A 17,471-nucleotide genomic window follows, 5' to 3' on the forward strand; every position below is an offset into this window, starting at 1 on the left:
ATCCAATGTGCGGTTTTCACGAGCAGTAAAGAGGACGGAAATGATGTTAATGTTGATCTCTATTCCAATTTTGTGTTCACATTCCGGAACTCTCGGAACCGAGGTGACCCAAAATTTTTTGATGTGCATATAATGTTACAAACACCGAGATTTGAGGAAAAATGGCACACCAGGCACGACGTTTTCTTACTGCTTTAATAATAGTTGTATTAGCAACATATTTTGCAGACAGTATAAAAATATACCACTGAATATACCTGGAAAATTATATCACCGTACGACTCACTGTTCAAGAGACATCGGATAGTAAAGATTGAGTGCAGGAGGGAATATGCTACAGAAACATGTGAAATGTGTGTAAAATATGTGTGAAATATGTTAAAATTAAGTGAAGCCTCGTGAAATGTGCGTAGTTGCGACCAGTGGGTAATATGCTCCTCCTAAATCCCTGGATCGATTTCAGCCACGCATGGTACACATATCACTATCTTGAAAGAAATACTGAGGTTAGCAAGACCCAGTAACCTCCTATTGGATAACGTGCAGAGAGAAGGAAGAAAGAAATGGTGGACAGAGGGAGGAGAGAAGGACATGAATAGAGAGGGAAGAGGGCATTGACACATAAATGATGGAGGAAGGAGGGACGGAGTGAAGAGAGGGAGATAGAAAAAGGAAGGAGAGAGGCTTAGATGGACAGAAAGAGAGGGGAGGAGGAGATGGACTGAGACAGGTTGGAGGACGAAATGGGCAGATAAATGGAAAGGAGGAAATAAGCAAAGCAAGTAAATGAACAGAGAGAGAGGGGGAGGAGGAATTTACAGAGAAAAGTGGATGAAGAGGAGATGGACAAAGACAGGGGGAAGAGGAGACTAACAGAGAGAGGGGGGGAGGAGGAGTTAAGGGAAGTGAGGAGGAGATGGAAGGGGGAGGAGACAGACACAAGGGGGAAAGAGAAGATGGATGCAGGGGGAGCAGATAGACAGGAGGAGATAAACATTCAGGCGGTGCAGGAGCTGGACGGAGTGAGGGGCGAGAAGGAGATGAACAGAGAAGTGGATAGAGGAGGTGGACAAAGAGAGATGGAATGAGGAGATGGGCTAATAGAGATAAAATAAATACATTCGTGGGCAACGCCGTTTCAGCTAGTGTGCTATAGTTAAGAACGTGTATTAGTTATCGATGCAAGAAGATCAGTGATTATAGCTGATTGCCTTAACTATTGTTTCACATCTTGATTGCATTTATAGCTCACTGGCTTTACTACGTAATTATTAGTTTTGGAGAAGTTAAATAACGATTTTCTCATAACTATACCAAAGTAATATTTCTAATTCGTATCACATTTGTCTTTCAGTTCGTAATGCAAGCAACTCACTGTCGTGATCTTTGTGGCGTAGGCGATCTTCTGGTAGGATTTTCCTGCAATTTACTGCTTCATTACGGAGTTATCGGCGTATTAAATTATTCTACAGGCTGCGAAACCTGCCGTCTTTGACTCGTTCATTGTCGGCGATACTCCAAAGGTCATTACTCCCATCCCAGAGCTCTGGTAAGGCTCAGCTGCTGTCCAGGGCTGTCGTACCTGTGGCCTAACAGCCTGGTGACAGGTCCATCCTCTGGCAAATCCTATCTGATGGCTACAAAACACGCTCTACTGGATCATTTCAGTTTATTTACTTGGAATACCATGCATGTCTTAGCTGTTTGTAAGAGAAAGTGAAAAACGCGTTGTTTCGTTAAATTGCAATAATCACCACAATTAAAGAAATATTACGAATATTGCAGTACTGAATATGTCTAGAAAACTGACGACCATCACTTCCGACAACCCCCTAAAGAGACTCTGATACATAACATTACTGGAATGTACCGAATGCAGACATCGCCTGCAGGAGAACAGAGACCGTTAGAGACAAATCTATGTAGCACCTACATGCGGCAGCCGGTTATTATTGAAATTTCGTTGCGCACTTACATTCATCAGTGCCAAAGTGACGATGACATGAGTGTTACGAGAAAAATAATATAGTATGGTGCAAAATACGTGTCAGAATGTGTTGGTCCGCTCCGATATAATTCTGTACCGTAAATGATTCTCCTTGTAAGTGTTTTATTGTTTCTACGAAAAGTTTGTAGCTCGCTCACTGATATCTCAATACAAATGTCTTAATAGACACACTAACTCCGGAACAGCGGTACTGTGAACCGACACGTTCAAGCTGCTGCTGTTGAACATCATACACAAAGTCACTATGTAGTGCGCAATCTGTGCACAATGCATTACAGCGTCAATTTTAATTGTGGAACGTGCCAAAGAAGACAAATACAGACACGTCCTGGAACGCGAATTTTCACGGAACGCACGACGCCGCCGAACGCTCTGAAACTACTGGTAGAGGATGGAGCACGTCCACACAGTACTGACGACGTCTTCCATTTTCTTCAGGAGTCATTCAGACATCGGACGAGATTAGTATTCAGTGAACATCGCGTGGGATGACACGGTTTCAATCCACGTGAGCATTCATTATAGAATTACCTGAAGGACAGTGTCGTCAAAGAAGTTACTACAACACTCTAGGGTCTTCGTCCAGAGTGATTCGTGCAGCCGAAAACGATGTTCTTGAGAAAGTCATCACGGAATTATGTTCAAGGTTCTACACACTCATTGCTACAGAACTAAACAACTTTCAAAAACTTTCGGTATTAAAGTTGAGCTCCTGTTATAGCATAAATATGATAACAAGAATATGTCACAACTTATTACGTCGTAGTAGACAAAAGCTACCTAACATCTATTTTGCGCCACCTTGTATCATTTCTCTCCATACAGGTACTTCACCTTTTCCATCTGCAGCCTAAAACACTAATGAGAAACCGCGCGTCTACTAACTTTCATTTTCACCTCACACTCTTCGACACAGCCTATGCTTTGAGAATTTTACTCTCAGTTTGCAAAATGAGGACAACCTAGTAAATAACTAGGATATGAGAGGCCAAGTAATCTTTGCATTTGGCATTTGTCATATTCATCTTCCAGAGCTGATGCAGGCCCTTTACACAAAGAGCTTATAAAGAAACGCCCAACGTTTTTATGAAATACTAGGCGACTTCGGCCCATTACTCTAATTCCTAAAACATCAGTAGTCGTAGTTGTAAGTTAACAGAGCCAGAGAAAATCCAAAATGACCACCAAATAACGGGGGGAAGATAGGATTTAACGTCTCGTTGAACCACACTGCCTGGAACACTTGGGTGTGGACGCTACGAAAAATGCTATTGGCAGTAAATATAGTAATCCAAAAGATAAGAGACCTTAGCGATTGCATTGTTATGCACATTATGATTTATCCTGGTGTCACGAACATTGAGACACTTTTTCAATGTCTGAGGAGAAAAGATCGCATTACTAAAAGCATTCCACCACAAAATTCCATTCGTGATGCTCCTGGGAAAATGCCGCTTCTCAGCTGAGGTGTTCGGATACCTTCCGAAAAAGCACAAAAAACTGAAGGAAATCACATGCAACAAAATCACACGAGATTATGCATAACGACGCCGGCAAGATCATTACTATGCTTGCAATGAATTCGACTTACCATGGCTCAATGGGAGTGGTCATCATACAGCGTAAGTGAACATTCCTCAGATGACTACATGCAAGAGTAATCGACAAATTATGTAAAATTTCGTTCTCGAAATGCGATATCTGCAAGTAACAAAACTGCATTAGAGTTTTTCATTTACGTGCATTTTGGATTCTTCAGAAGGAGATTGTGGAGCGTACCACATCGTTTTTAACTGTAACTGTATCATTAAAATATCTATAGAACTCTTAAAGAGCATTTATATTCGTAAGAGATCAGTAGAGACAAGTTAATGGCTTTTTGTCGTGAACGGGTAAGGAGGTAAATGATGAGTAAACGCATCAGATGGCGTTAAGATAAAGTATTTGATTGGAGTGTTTGGAACATTACCATCAGGCAATGCCATAAAGATCACGCCACTGAATAAAAGGTCACCTTGTTATAATTACTTGTGGTGATGCAATAACTACCGCCTTGGACACGTATCTCTAAACTTTCCGCACGCTATGAAATGGAAATATCCGAAAAGAAACCACCCGGCGAAACGAAAATTGTAATGACAAAATTTTATCACATGTTTTGGAGTATGGAGTTTAAGTTTTTGTGAAATTTATATGATCTGCTTTTACTTCCAACAACACACAGTGTACATAATTGATAAATTTGTTTTCCTCATTTTTCTTTAAACAACAGGTTCCTGACCGACAGTCATGAGTACCATATTAATAGTGTGTTTCTCTACCTCTCGAACGCCATACACCAGAGTTTCTGCATGGAATGAATTCGGCAAGTTTATAGTAGGTGATACAAGGTATCTACCCACAGTTCATGAAAGTCACGCAATTTCCGCAAATTAGGGACCGGTGGTTTGTGAATCCAGGAGTGTTCCAGATGCGTTTTATTGGTGTCACATCAGGAGAATTTGGTGAGGATGTAATCAAAGTGAGTTCCGCGTCATGCTCCTTAAACCACTGTAACACAATTCTGGTCCTTGTCATGGCCTGTTATCCTGCTGGAAGATGGAGTCATCGTCAGGGGGGGGGGGGGGGCATCACGCACAAACGGATGAGCTGGTGAGGCAATTATGTTCACGTAGTTCAACAAAGCTCGTTCATCTGATCAGACTAAATTATTATAGATGCATGGTTCACTTTCGAAGGGAGGAAGGAAGATGTGATTTACGCCCGTCGATAACGAGGTCATTTGAGAGGAGGTCTACACTCGCTTATCGCTTGAGCAATGCAGTCGTCCTGGCAGATTGAAACTGTGTGCCGTTTCAAGGCTCGAACTCGGGACCTTTGTCTTTCATAGGCAAGTGCTCTACAGACTAAGCTACCAAGCTCGCATCCGATCGTCGTAATTCGAAAGGTAGAAGACGAGGTACTGGCGGAAGTAAAGCTGTGAGGAAGGATTTTGAGTGGCTCATGGGTTGCTCAGTGAGTTGAGCACTTGCGCCTGGAAGGCAAATATCCCGAGTTCGCGTCTTGGTCCGGCACGCAGTATTAATCTGCCAGGATGTTTCATATCAACGCAAACTCCAGTGCAGAGGAAAACTGTCATTCTGTATACTATCGTAACTGAAGATGTCAGCGGATGATCATGGGAACACGCTGGACTCCTATGGCGCTCAGACCCACATCTAAAAATGTGCCCTGAGCCGTGTGCTCCGAAACGCACTCTGTCATCAGACCTGCCACACATTGCCGTCTATCCTACTTTACAGTGAGAACTCACACAAATAAATTATTAGTATATCCCCTTTTTCTCTTTTTTTCCTTCTGTGCTCAATCGACGCATGATTTCAATTCAATTTGATATTTTCATGAACATCATTCCATATTTTAGAAAACCAGCTACCGCGAAATGTACGTTTCGCGATGCGGTTCGGTTAAATATGACTGTCAATGTAATTTTCACTTTCACGGGTCCCTTCTGGCTTCGTCTTCAGTGTACTTTAATAACTCGTGAAACACCATACAGCAGAGCACAATTACTGCAGTGACACAGAAAGTTCAAACGTTGAGAGGGTCGGAAAATACTTTGTGCTCGCTGGGAATACTTTATTATTAATCAAAGAATATCCATACGAGATCAGTTTAAAGTTGCGAAGTCTAATCATCTATCCATGCTTTTTGCAAGACGAACGATCTTCTTTTCTTTGTACTGTAGTACAAACGCCATGAACTAATTCCTGTTTATTCATTTTCCCGTAATGAGAAATATCTCAGAGAACTTATGTGACCAAATTGTACATGAGATAGAAAAAAATCTCTTCAAACATTGACTGAAGCAAAGAGAAACAGATTATACATTGTTGCTGGCTCAATAAGGGTCTGACAAAATGTTTCGTGCAGTCACAACCATTATATTGTTAAACAGGGGATTACCGGCACGTAATTTATCTACTAACATTCAGAGATTCTGATAGGCTGTGATAAACGTCGGTGACTTAGGTACTTTCTTTACAATCACTATACGTTCATTTTAACTGGCACCTGCTGAATCTGCCTGCAACAGAGCTAGAGACTCTATGCTTAAAATAAATGTTGTATTGAAATATATCTTAATTATTTATGGATTGTCGACCTAAGTGAATCGGCCATACCAGTCTACTCTTTAAAAAAAATGAAAGGAAAAGCCAAATTCATTGAAAAAAGGTATGAATAAGATGAATAATTCGGACAACAAATGTTTTCTCCGTTTATTTTGAACAACAGTAATGTCAATAACAACAGAGTAAATGTAGAGATATATGTAACTAAGGTTTCTCCCTCCGAGCACAGAATGGAAAAAGGTAGGTTTTGGCCTCTGAAGATTGCCAAACCATTTTACTCTGATACTGTACTCCCTATTGGGTACCTCCTCCACTGCCCATGAACAATGGAAATTGCCGTCGATGTGGTGGCTTGGGTACCTCAGCGATACAGATAGCCGTAACTACATCAGAGGGATATGTGTTGAGAGACCAGAAAAAGGGTATTCCTGAAGTGGGGCAGCAGGCGTTTCAATACTTTGGGGGATAAGAGCCTGGATGACTGACTGATCTGTCCTTTTAACATCGCCAAACGGCCTTGCAGTGGTGGTACTGTGAATGGGTGAAAGCAAGATTAAACTACAGTGGTAACTTTTTCTGAGGGCATGCAGCTCTACTGTATGGTTAAAAGATGATGGCGTCCTCTTGGGTAAAATATTCCGGAGGTAAAATAATCCCCCGTTCGGATCTCCAACTGGGGACTACTTAGACAGATATCGTCATCAGGATAAATAAAGCTGGCATTCTACTGGTCGGAGCGTGAAATGTTACAGCCCTTAATCGGTTATATAGTTTAAAGATGGAAAGAGATCCAGTGAACTTAGGCGTAGTATGAATTAGTGAAGTTGGGTGGCTAGAGGGAGAGAACTTCTGGTCAGGCGGTACAGGGTTAACAATACAAAATGAAATAAGGACAATGCAGGATAGGTTTAATACTGAAGAAGAAAATAGGGATGCGGGTAAGCTACTATATACAGCATAGAGAAAGTATTATTGGAGCCAAGACAGACTCGAAGCGCATACCCAAAACAGTTTACATACCAATTAGCTCCGCAGATGATGAAGAAATTGAAGATATGTATGACGAGATATAATAAATTATTTACATTGTTAAGAGAGGTGAAAATTTAATAGTGATGAGAGAATGGAATTCGAAAGTAGGAAACGAAAGTGCCGGAAAAATAATAGATGAAAATGCACTTGGTTTAAGAATCGTAAAAGAGGGTTGTATAAGTGGAAGAGATCTAGATGCATCGGAAGGTTTCAGATTGATTATATAATTGTAAGACAGAGCTGTTGAAACCAAGTTTTAAATTTTAAAACTTTGCCAGGGGCAGATGTGGACTATGACCACAATGAACTTTATATTAAAACTGAAGAATTTGGAAAAAGGTAGGAAGTTGAGTCGGAATAAGTTGACAGAACCACAGGTTGCTAAGGGCTTAGACAACGGTTAGCTAAATCTGGGGAAAGTAATATGGCAGATAACGAATGGGTGGGTTTAAGAGAATAAGATGAAATAGTGAACGCTGCAGTAATCAAATTGAGAGGAAATTCAAAATGGGTAAACAGGAATTTCATTAGGGAAAAATTGATACCGCCTACAGGAAAAAAAAGATGCCCGGAGGAAACGAGCAGCTTTATGAATGTCAAGGGCTCAGATGGGACACCCGCCCTAACCAAAGAAGGAAAAGCTGAAAGGTGGAAGGAGTATACGGATTGCTAAACAAGGTGGATAAAGTTGAAGGCAATGTTATATACAGGGAATTGGTCGTAGACGAAGAAGCGATGGGAGATATGACACAGCGAGAAGATCTGACAGAGCTCTGAAAGACCTAAGTCAAAGCAAGGCCCCAGGAGTAGACGATGGTCTCTTAGAACTGCTGATACCCTTGGTAGAGTCAGCCATGACAAAAGTTATCTACCTGGCATTCAAGACGCATAAAAGAGGCGAAATACCCTCAGACAGCAAGAATAATGTGATAACGGCCGTTCCAAAGAAAGCAGGTGCTGACTGTGAAAATTACTGAACTTTCAGTTTAATAAGTCATGGTTGCAAAATAAAAACACAAACTGTTTACGGAAGAAATGAAAAACTGGTCAAAACTGACATCCGTAAAGATCAGTTTGTATTACGGAGGAATGTAGGAACACTCGAGGTAATACTGACCATCCGACTTATAAGATAAGTTAAGAAAAGACAAACCAAAGTTTTCAGAATATTTAGACTTAAAGATCGCTTTTGACAATATTGAGTGGAATACTCCCTTTGAAATTTTGAAGGTAGCAGGGGAAAAAATATAGGGAGCAGAGGCTGTTTACAGCTAGTACAGAAAACAGGCGTCAGTAATAAGAGACGAGGTGCATCCGCGATGTTACTCAGTATGGATATTGAACAAGAAGTAAAGGAAACTAAACGAGAGTTGGTAGTAGGATTAAAAGTTCAGAAAGAAGAATCAAAAACTTTGAGGTTTGCCAGTGACACTGTAATTTTGTCAGATACAACCAAGTATTTGGAAGAGCAGTTGAACGGAAGGAACATTGTTTTGAAAGCAAGATATAAGATGAACATCAACGAAAGGAAGTATTTGTCAGTAGAGTAGCCAAGTATGGAAGTAGAATATGACCGATATAAAGTTTAGACAAAAAGCGAGTAGAAGCTGTCGAAGTATGGTGCTACAGAAGCATATTGAAGAATAGATGGTTAGATCATGTAAGTATGAGGAGATACGGAATTGAATTGAGGAGACAAGGCATTTACCGCACAACTTTACAAAAATGACGGATCGGTTGATAGGATACATTCTGAGACAGCAAGGAATCATCAGTTTAGTATTGGAGGGAACTGTGGAGGGTAGAGATCGTAGAGATAGACCTAGAGATGAATGCAGTAAAAAGATTTAGGATATAGGTTGCGATAGTTATGTGGAGATGAAGAGACTCACACAGTATAGAGTGGCATGGAGAGCTGCATCAAACCCGTATTTGGACGAGGACCACAGCAACAACAATGAGTCGGACGCTATCGCTAGCGCTACAACCATCAATTACCTTAACAGGAGGAATGATGTTGTCTTCAGGTGCCTGCGAATCGTCTAAACTCTGTTAGGTGTGTATTCTTTTTTTTAATTTTTTTTATGTGGTAGTGGAAAACATCCAGGCATTTATCTACACAAGTGAGATAAACTTGCCATAAAACCAGATTCAGATTGCCCAGCGTACAATAGAAAACGTAGTACATGTTATTAAAGCGACGGAAGTATTTTGGGGTATTACTATTACCAACGATCATTACTTAACTTTTCCTTGTTAGTGAACTCGAGTGAATGTACCCGAGAGTCTCAATCAGAAATTCGATAATCAATTTCTAGCAAAGCTAGTGATAATGCTTAATCTTTGTCTTCTGTCAAGAAAATTGCTATCTACCGGAAGAGATAAGTAACTTTTCGATCCAACGCTTACGATTTATTGAGATTGCAAATGGTTGAGCAATAGACCTTATAAGTGAGAGGAGCACTGTTTGTATCCACTCATACATCTGGTGTAGATATTATATAATCTCAATTATTAGCTTCAGGAAGATTCCAAAATATTTCCTTAAACAGTCCATGTCAATCTCTTCTTCCACTTAACAATTGAGCTAGTGTTTCCACTCTAAGAGATTTCAGTAGTCATCAAACCATACGCTGCTTGAGATATGAATGTTTCCTACGTATGAGTTCGGATATTATAAGTACTTGTTCCTCTACATGAGCCTTATTAGTTAAAGAGGCGCCTTAGACATACTTTTCCAGATTATCGAAAAGTTATGAAGGGATGAAGTGGAATGATAAATATTAGAATAAATGTAACTGTGGCACTAGACATGCCATAATTTTTAATGACTTCAGTTTCCTTCACTAATTACAGGATGATATATAAGGTGACATTACATTGAAAACTTGTTTTGTATTGATCTTTCATGTGAGATGGACACACTCAAAATATTGGTTGTGATGTAATACAATTAGAGTACGTCTATGTTCATTCAGTGTGAGGACAGCAAATGGCTGAAAAGTCGCACATAGATCAAAATTTTATTGAAATGTAATGCCCTTAATTTACTGTTCTAAGACTAGCTAGACGTGGGGTAATGGAAATATCGGGAAGAAAGTGCATTGAATATTTGGTAGTAAAGAGCTATTAAATGGACACCATTAAGGATTCATCTATGTTGTGATACGAAGCATAATCTTGGTTTGGGAGAGTGAGAGCTTCTGCAAGTTTTGTAAACTGTCTGTGTATGTTATCTACATGTGAGAAAGGGAATATTCCTTTCTTCAAGAACTTTCTCTTCGTGTAACGTGTGCTTCAGATATAGTCTTCAGCTGTTGAACAGTAATCCTGATGCTTGGCCCTGAGTTGCGCATGTGAGTAGTGTCGTCAAACAAAACTTTAACGTTAGTGAAATGCTGAATCTGAAGTAATGAAAGAGAATCTAATTAAATCCTAAAAGAAATTGATAATGTACTCAGTGAAAAGTATGTAACTGAAACGCGAATACTGAAGGAAGTTAAGAAAATTGCGTAACAGGTAGTGCAATGTCTGACTTGAAGTATCCATAAAGTAAATTACTGGTCAACAAGATAGGAAATAACTGTTTATATTACCTACACTGTTCGCCGTAAAATAAGCTGCTTGTTTATCACAACGCCTGTAAATTCTGCCCTCGTACTGTTTACTCCCGCGAATGCAATGTAAGATCCGTCCTTAAATAAAAGCAACTTAACTCATACTCAGCATACTGTTTAGTGTGTGACGTCCTGGTGTTCTCGAAAGCAAATTTAAAGAGAGAGAAATCTACTGTAAATTTTTCTTTGCTTGTCAGAAAGACTGTCACTGCCTTTGGCGTAAGTTGCAATGCACACACCGGCAAACTATTTAAAATTTTTTAATTGTCATGAAGGAGAGTTTTTCTTAAAGAAAATTGTTCTTTCAATACTAAATTCTGATCATCATTAAATAGAGCGTACAACGTAAGACGACTAACAATTACGAAATTCCCTCATTACTAAATTACAGACATTTCCACCAACTGTGTAATACACTACTTAACGATAACAAAGAGATCACATTAACACAAATTATGAATATTATTTGCTACCTAGGGCAAAACGATTTCCTTCGGTTAACAGTTATGACAAACAAACATTTCATTCTTGCACGTGCAAGGGTTATCTTGAAATAGTCCTCTAAAAATCTTCTCGATCAATACAACCAATAAAATAGCTTTGTAAATAAATTGACATTTCCATAATGAAGTATTCCACATGACCTCTCACAGGTTCACAAATATCAGATCCACTTCATTGAAAACTCAACTGGTCACTACTATGCCCCTAGTAAAAATGCCCCCAGTGCTGCACAACTGACTGGCAAGCAGACGCACAACACATGAGCTTAAAAAGTCAAGGATCCTGTCCACTACTCGTGCAGTGCACTTACCCTTCTTTGTCCCAGTGCAATGCAGGTGAATTACCTACAGTGGCAGAAAACATATGAAAACCTTATAGTATTTGAGGAGGACACAGAAATGCTGTTATGCAGATCTGAGCAGTCTCAGCTTACTGCCCCCAGAGACATGGTTTATCTTTTCTGTTTATGTTACAAGGAAAATTTTGATTTAATAAGAGTTGTTTGGTATTCATTTTCATTGACGTCTATAATCATAAATAAGTGGGTGTGGTAACGTACATGTTAATCACTGCGAATATTAGTTTTGAAACAGAAGATATTTTTTAAACTTTTTTACTAATAAACTATCTCAAAAGTGGAGAAAATTGTTAATCTGGGGAAAGACAGGCAAAGGAAATGTTTTAGTTTGTCGTAGAAATAGGCGTGCTGTTAAAGGGAGGAATGACTAGTGTATATTTGGTTGTGGGACTTTTCAGTGTGCTGTAGCGCATTTTATAGACTTGAAAAGGACAGTAATTCAATGAACGTTATTATTACAACAGCAACAGATTTAACGACCTTTGCATTCCTTACAGTCGTGTACGATAAAGGTAAGATGTAATTATTTTTCTTACAGTATAAGTGCCAATCAGAGATACAGTTCGCTGACATTTACACATTATAAGGCGCAATTGAACAGTGCTTCTGTTGCGTAACTGACGTGATATGAAGTATGTGAGTGCGGGGGCTTTAATGGGCTGGTTAACAATGTATTGAGCTAAATCAGCCACTCTTGCATTTTAGTATAACACAGTATGTGTCTTATCAGTGCAAAACTCGTTTATAATTGCTAAATAACTTTAATTTATTCACAGAGAAATAGTTTTTCGCTTTGTAGTTTCTTCACGAGAAGCACGCCGACGTACTTTAGAACGAAGTAACCATTTGTTTGTGCAATGTTGCTCTCAACCATCTTTAATATTGTACTCTGTTTTCTGCAACATGTTTCAAGTTTAATGCTTAGATGGGCAATAGTACTTGCAAGCAGCCTTTAAGCATTTATGCTCTCACGTAACGCTTTTGTTGCCTCTGGTGATAAGTTTCTGAACAGTCTGCTCCTTCAGCGTGTGTGGGTGCGTGAGCAGCAGAGATCGTAGCACCTGTTTCTTTCAATCTTGCAATGCTGTTTTTCCTTGTGTAGTGAAAACAGTTTACAAGCTGTAACAGAAGGATGTCAAAGGGCGACCCAAAGAAGACAGCTGTTGACATAACAGAGAGCTACGTGAATTCCACAACGTGGAAATTTGGAACAGTACCATAAAACAGATACTCAGGGATACTTATCTTCATGGCCTGAGAAAAAGCAAATAACATTTAAGTTCAGCTTGAGTTTGGCAGTGCGCATAACGAATGGACACGTCAACCGTGGTCGCATGTGCTCTAGAGCGATAAATGTAAGTTTCATTTCCGGTGGAATTAGATATGTTCAGAGACTCGTCGATGCAAGAAACGGTGTCCGGAACAACGTACTTACTTTTAACTATGGTGGTGGGAACATTGTGGGGTGAAGATGCTTTTCACGTTCAAATATCGGCCCTTTGGTGCCTATTGAAGGCATTATGGATAGCTTGAAATCTCCTGAACGCCATGTCATCAAGCTGTGCGTCTGTAATTAAGGCGAATGGTATCGCTACCAAATGCTATTGCCTGTGTATACTGACCGGTGTTCCACAAGTCTTTTGAGTTGTGTGACATGACTTTTGTCGAACTATAGGAATTTTGTAAAACTGTGATTGCGGTTATGGAACACAATGTTCCTTGTTTTGTGATACTAGGGCAATTAGGTTTGTTAATCAAGTGACGTAACAGTTACAAAGATTTTCCTTTGAATTAGTTGTTTTCTTATGGAAACGAGCTTGACAAAAAAGTTATTATCGCTACTCTACACGAGAACTAAACGTTTTCTGTTTCTTGCAGTAATAAATGGCAGTACACAAAACTCATTTTTAAGTGCAGATATAATGTGACTCTGTGTCAATCCACGCAATGTACCACAGCACTACTGCAACCTTGAACAATGACTTTCGGGTTATCTTGTATATCGAATGATGATCAACTCAAGAGGTACTTCAGATTATTTAAAAGTTGTGCGTTGACATTTTACTTTCGATTCTGTGCGACCTTCACGTCTCAATACTGTTGCTATCTATATTTAATCACCGTCCCAAGGATAAATTTCGCATCATTAAAACCTGATAAGTAAGTACTATATCGGGTTTTCAAGATGGCGGTGATTCAATGTAGATAACAACAGAACTGAGACGTGAAGGTCGCACAGAATGGCTATATAATCTGCAGTCCGGACGAGAAAGGGCACACACGGCAGCTCCGCCATGATCCGCAACCTGGTCCTCGCACTGTGCCTGCTGGCGCCGAGCTTCGCAGCGCCGAGAGGGCGGCAGCTGTGGTCCAGGGGCGAAGGCCGGGTGATTGGCGGCTCCAACGCCGACATCTCCAACTACCCTTGGCAGCTGGCCTTCCTGTACGGCGGCTCCCAGATATGTGGCGCCTCCATCATCAGCGGCAACTGGGCGCTGACAGCGGCCCACTGCGTCGAAGGCAAGTCCGTGTCGCTGATGAGCGTGCGAGGCGGGTCCACGTACAAGAACAGCGGCGGCACTGTGCTAAACGTCGCTTCCGGCTACATGCACAAGCAGTACAACTCCGCGACGGTTGACTACGACATAGCGGTGCTGCAGGTGAGAGTTCGTAAACTGTACAGCATTTCTTTAACCCATTAATTGCTATTTTTTTATTGAATCTACATTTACACTGATCAGCCAGGACGTCATAACCACATACCTCCACATCTGGCACGGATAACAGCAGCGACACGTCGTCATACGATAGCAATGAAGTTTGGGCAGTTTGCTGAAGGGATTTGGCACCACATCTGCACGCCCAAATCGCCTAATTTCCGTAAATTCCTGGGAGGGGGGCGATGAGCTCTGAGGCCATTACACTAACTGAGTCACTGTGTTTCAGGAACCACTCAATCACACTCCCGTTCTTGTTGACATGGGGCACTATCTAGTTGAAAAACGCAACTGCCGTTAGGAAACACGACCGCCATTGAGGGTATACGTGGTCTGCAGCCTATGTACGGTACCTGTTGGCCGTCATGGTGCCTTGCACGGTCTCCACTGGACTCATAACGTAGCCGCCGCACGCTTGCTTCCGTCCCGCAGTAAAGGTGTCAAGGGGCTGTTGGCCTGGAAGACGACGGATTCGGGACCTCCCATCGGCATGAAGAAGAACGTATCGGAATTCATTAGGCCATGCCAACGCTCTGCCTTAGCTCGGATCTCCCCATTTCGATAGTAGTTGCCGATGTTGTGGCATTACCAGTGTCACTTGCATGGGTAGTCTGCTACAGAAGCTGATCGGTAGGAGTGTTTTGTGCACTGTGTGTTCAGACACACTTGTGCTCTGCCCGGTATTAAAGTCTGATGATAGTTCTTCCATCATTTGCCGCCTGTCTCGTTTTACCAGTCTGCCCAACATACGACGTCCAACATCTATATTGAGAAATGAAATTACAATGAAATTCCGACCGTTAGCTCCTTATAGGCATTGATAAATATCAATGGAGACAGTTGAAAGTGTGTGACCCTTCCGGGACTCGAACCCAATATCTCCTGCTCTATCTGACTGAGCCACCGAGGACACAGAAGGTATTGGGACTACATGGACTTATCTCTGGCACGCTCCCCTTGAGACCCATACTTCCAACTTACTGTCCAGACACTACATTTGTAGGGCCCCTGCCCACTATACTCATAACTCGCGACAGTCAGCCTACCGATACCAGAAAGAGTTTGAGCAAAGTGAGTGCGTCCGCACTGAAGGAGATCGTTGGCCGGTAAGCCTTATTTATATATGAAGATGGTATCTATTCTTTCTGACATATCTTCATATATCTATAATGAGTGGTCACCGGCCGCCCAAGCCCGCGAGGTCTGGCCGTTGTTTCAGTTTCATTTCACCACTTGTTGAAGACACTTGCTACAGCATTCATCGCACACCCAACAAGCTATGCCATTTACGAAAAGCTGGTGCCCGGCCTCCGGATGATCGCAATCTGCCCTCAGTAAAACCCAGATAGAGCGCACGCCTTCCCCATCCCACACAGACAGGACACTCACTGATACTGCATGGACCGTGCATGTGTCTGACTAGCAGTCATTCATCACCGGGTGACGCTGCTGTCGCCTGGATGGGTTTATATCGATAATAGGTCTTGTCTTCATCGTAGAATCGTTCTGCAGTCAGACTCAATGCTACTTCTTCAAATTTTCCCAATATGTTGGACGAAAATGTCGTCGTCTCCCCTCAAGTGATTGCCAATTGAGTTCAAAACTGCAGTCAATATTGCCGATTATTTTTTGGATATCCTTTTTCCTGGGTTGCAGCCTTAAATTTCTATCCTCTATGGTTCCCTATAGTACCATGTAAGTTACTCCATGATGTACTAACACATGTATCATGAATTTTTTCCTTCTTCTCTCAATGTTGTACATATGCCCTAGCCTATTCTGGGAGAAACTCATTTCTTATCTTGTCCATCTAGTTTTGGTTATCCTTCTCATAGCACACCTCGAAAGCATCGGTTCTCTTCCGCTGAGCTTCCCCACAATCCACGTTTCGCTACCGTTCAATATAGTGCTCCAGACATACATTCCCCCTTAAATTAGAGACAACGTTTGAGATTACTGAACGGGAAGGATGGCGCACCTAGGAACACGTCATATTTTTTGATAGGTACTTCAGTCTACAGACATATTTTAGAACCTCATGAAGGAATTCGCACTAGAATTGACCACTAGCAGTTTTCGCCATTTCCCACAGTTTTTGTTATTCTTGGACACCGGATTTGTTGTGTGCACCACAGTTACAGACCTTTAGGGCAAGATCTATATATTTTTAAAACTAAGTGTATAATGTGTGGACGGTTATGCCATACTTCGATAGCCGTGCATTACGCCGTACCTTGAAAAACAATAAGGTCTCTTCCTACGGAACATGTGATATTTGCAAATGAACCGAGTTTCGTTAATGTCTTAACAACTTTACCTATCTTGAAAAACGGAAATTTATGTTAATTTTCAATAGTTTCAATTTCAAAATACCCTTTAATTTGAGACAGAATTTTTGATAATACTTCCGCATAATTTGATTTCACATAGTGATTATTAGTGTGTAGTAGGGTATCAATGTAACAGACAGACTGCTATAGTGTTGACAAAATTTCCTCGGTTGTAACGCTTTTAAATTTCAGTCATATATTTGTTCCTAGGTACATGGCAATGTCGTGGCTTGAAACATCCTTTCTAATTCGAAAAAACTTAATATCCGAAGTAACTTTCGTAATTTCAGAAAAAGGGTGCAGCACATAAGTAACGAATGCCGTCATTTTAAAAATGAACAAGAAAACTACAGTAACAGGGTTGACTGAAGGCAAAGTCCGAAAAGTGTTTCAAGTTTCTTTTGGCCAGGAATGCCGTCTTTGCCCGTGCTACACTGTTTTATATGTCTTCCTGGCCTTGTTCATCGCATATTATTTTGCTTCCAAGGCAGGTGAATTCCTTTAGTTCGTCTAGTTTGTGGTTCGTAGTTTTGATGTTATTTCCATCATTAATCTCATTTCTGCTACTCCTCGTAACGTTCGCCTCTCTTAGGTTTACTAGAACCTGACCTAAATGTGTATGGTGTAGGGTATTTCTGATACCACTAGCCGATATCCCCTCCGCATTCCATTCGCCAATGGCGAGTTGCAAGAATAAACGTCGCCAATTTCCGTATTAGCTCTAATTTCAGGAATTTTTTGTAGTTGTCATTTCGCGTGACCTGTGTGAGTG

At 41.0% G+C, this 17,471-nt stretch overlaps 1 protein-coding gene across 1 annotated transcript; it reads left to right on the top strand.

Moving 5' to 3' along the window:
• Window positions 1–13,946: 13,946 nt before the first annotated feature.
• LOC124798849 (trypsin alpha-like) lies at window positions 13,947–14,354 on the top strand. Its single transcript, XM_047262380.1, has one exon. It carries the CDS (start codon window positions 13,947–13,949, stop codon window positions 14,352–14,354), a length of 408 nt encoding a protein of 135 aa, XP_047118336.1.
• Window positions 14,355–17,471: the final 3,117 nt, after the last annotated feature.

The sequence above is a fragment of the Schistocerca piceifrons genome, chromosome 5 (assembly GCF_021461385.2).
Source record: "Schistocerca piceifrons isolate TAMUIC-IGC-003096 chromosome 5, iqSchPice1.1, whole genome shotgun sequence".
Taxonomy (NCBI): Eukaryota; Metazoa; Arthropoda; class Insecta; order Orthoptera; family Acrididae; genus Schistocerca; species Schistocerca piceifrons.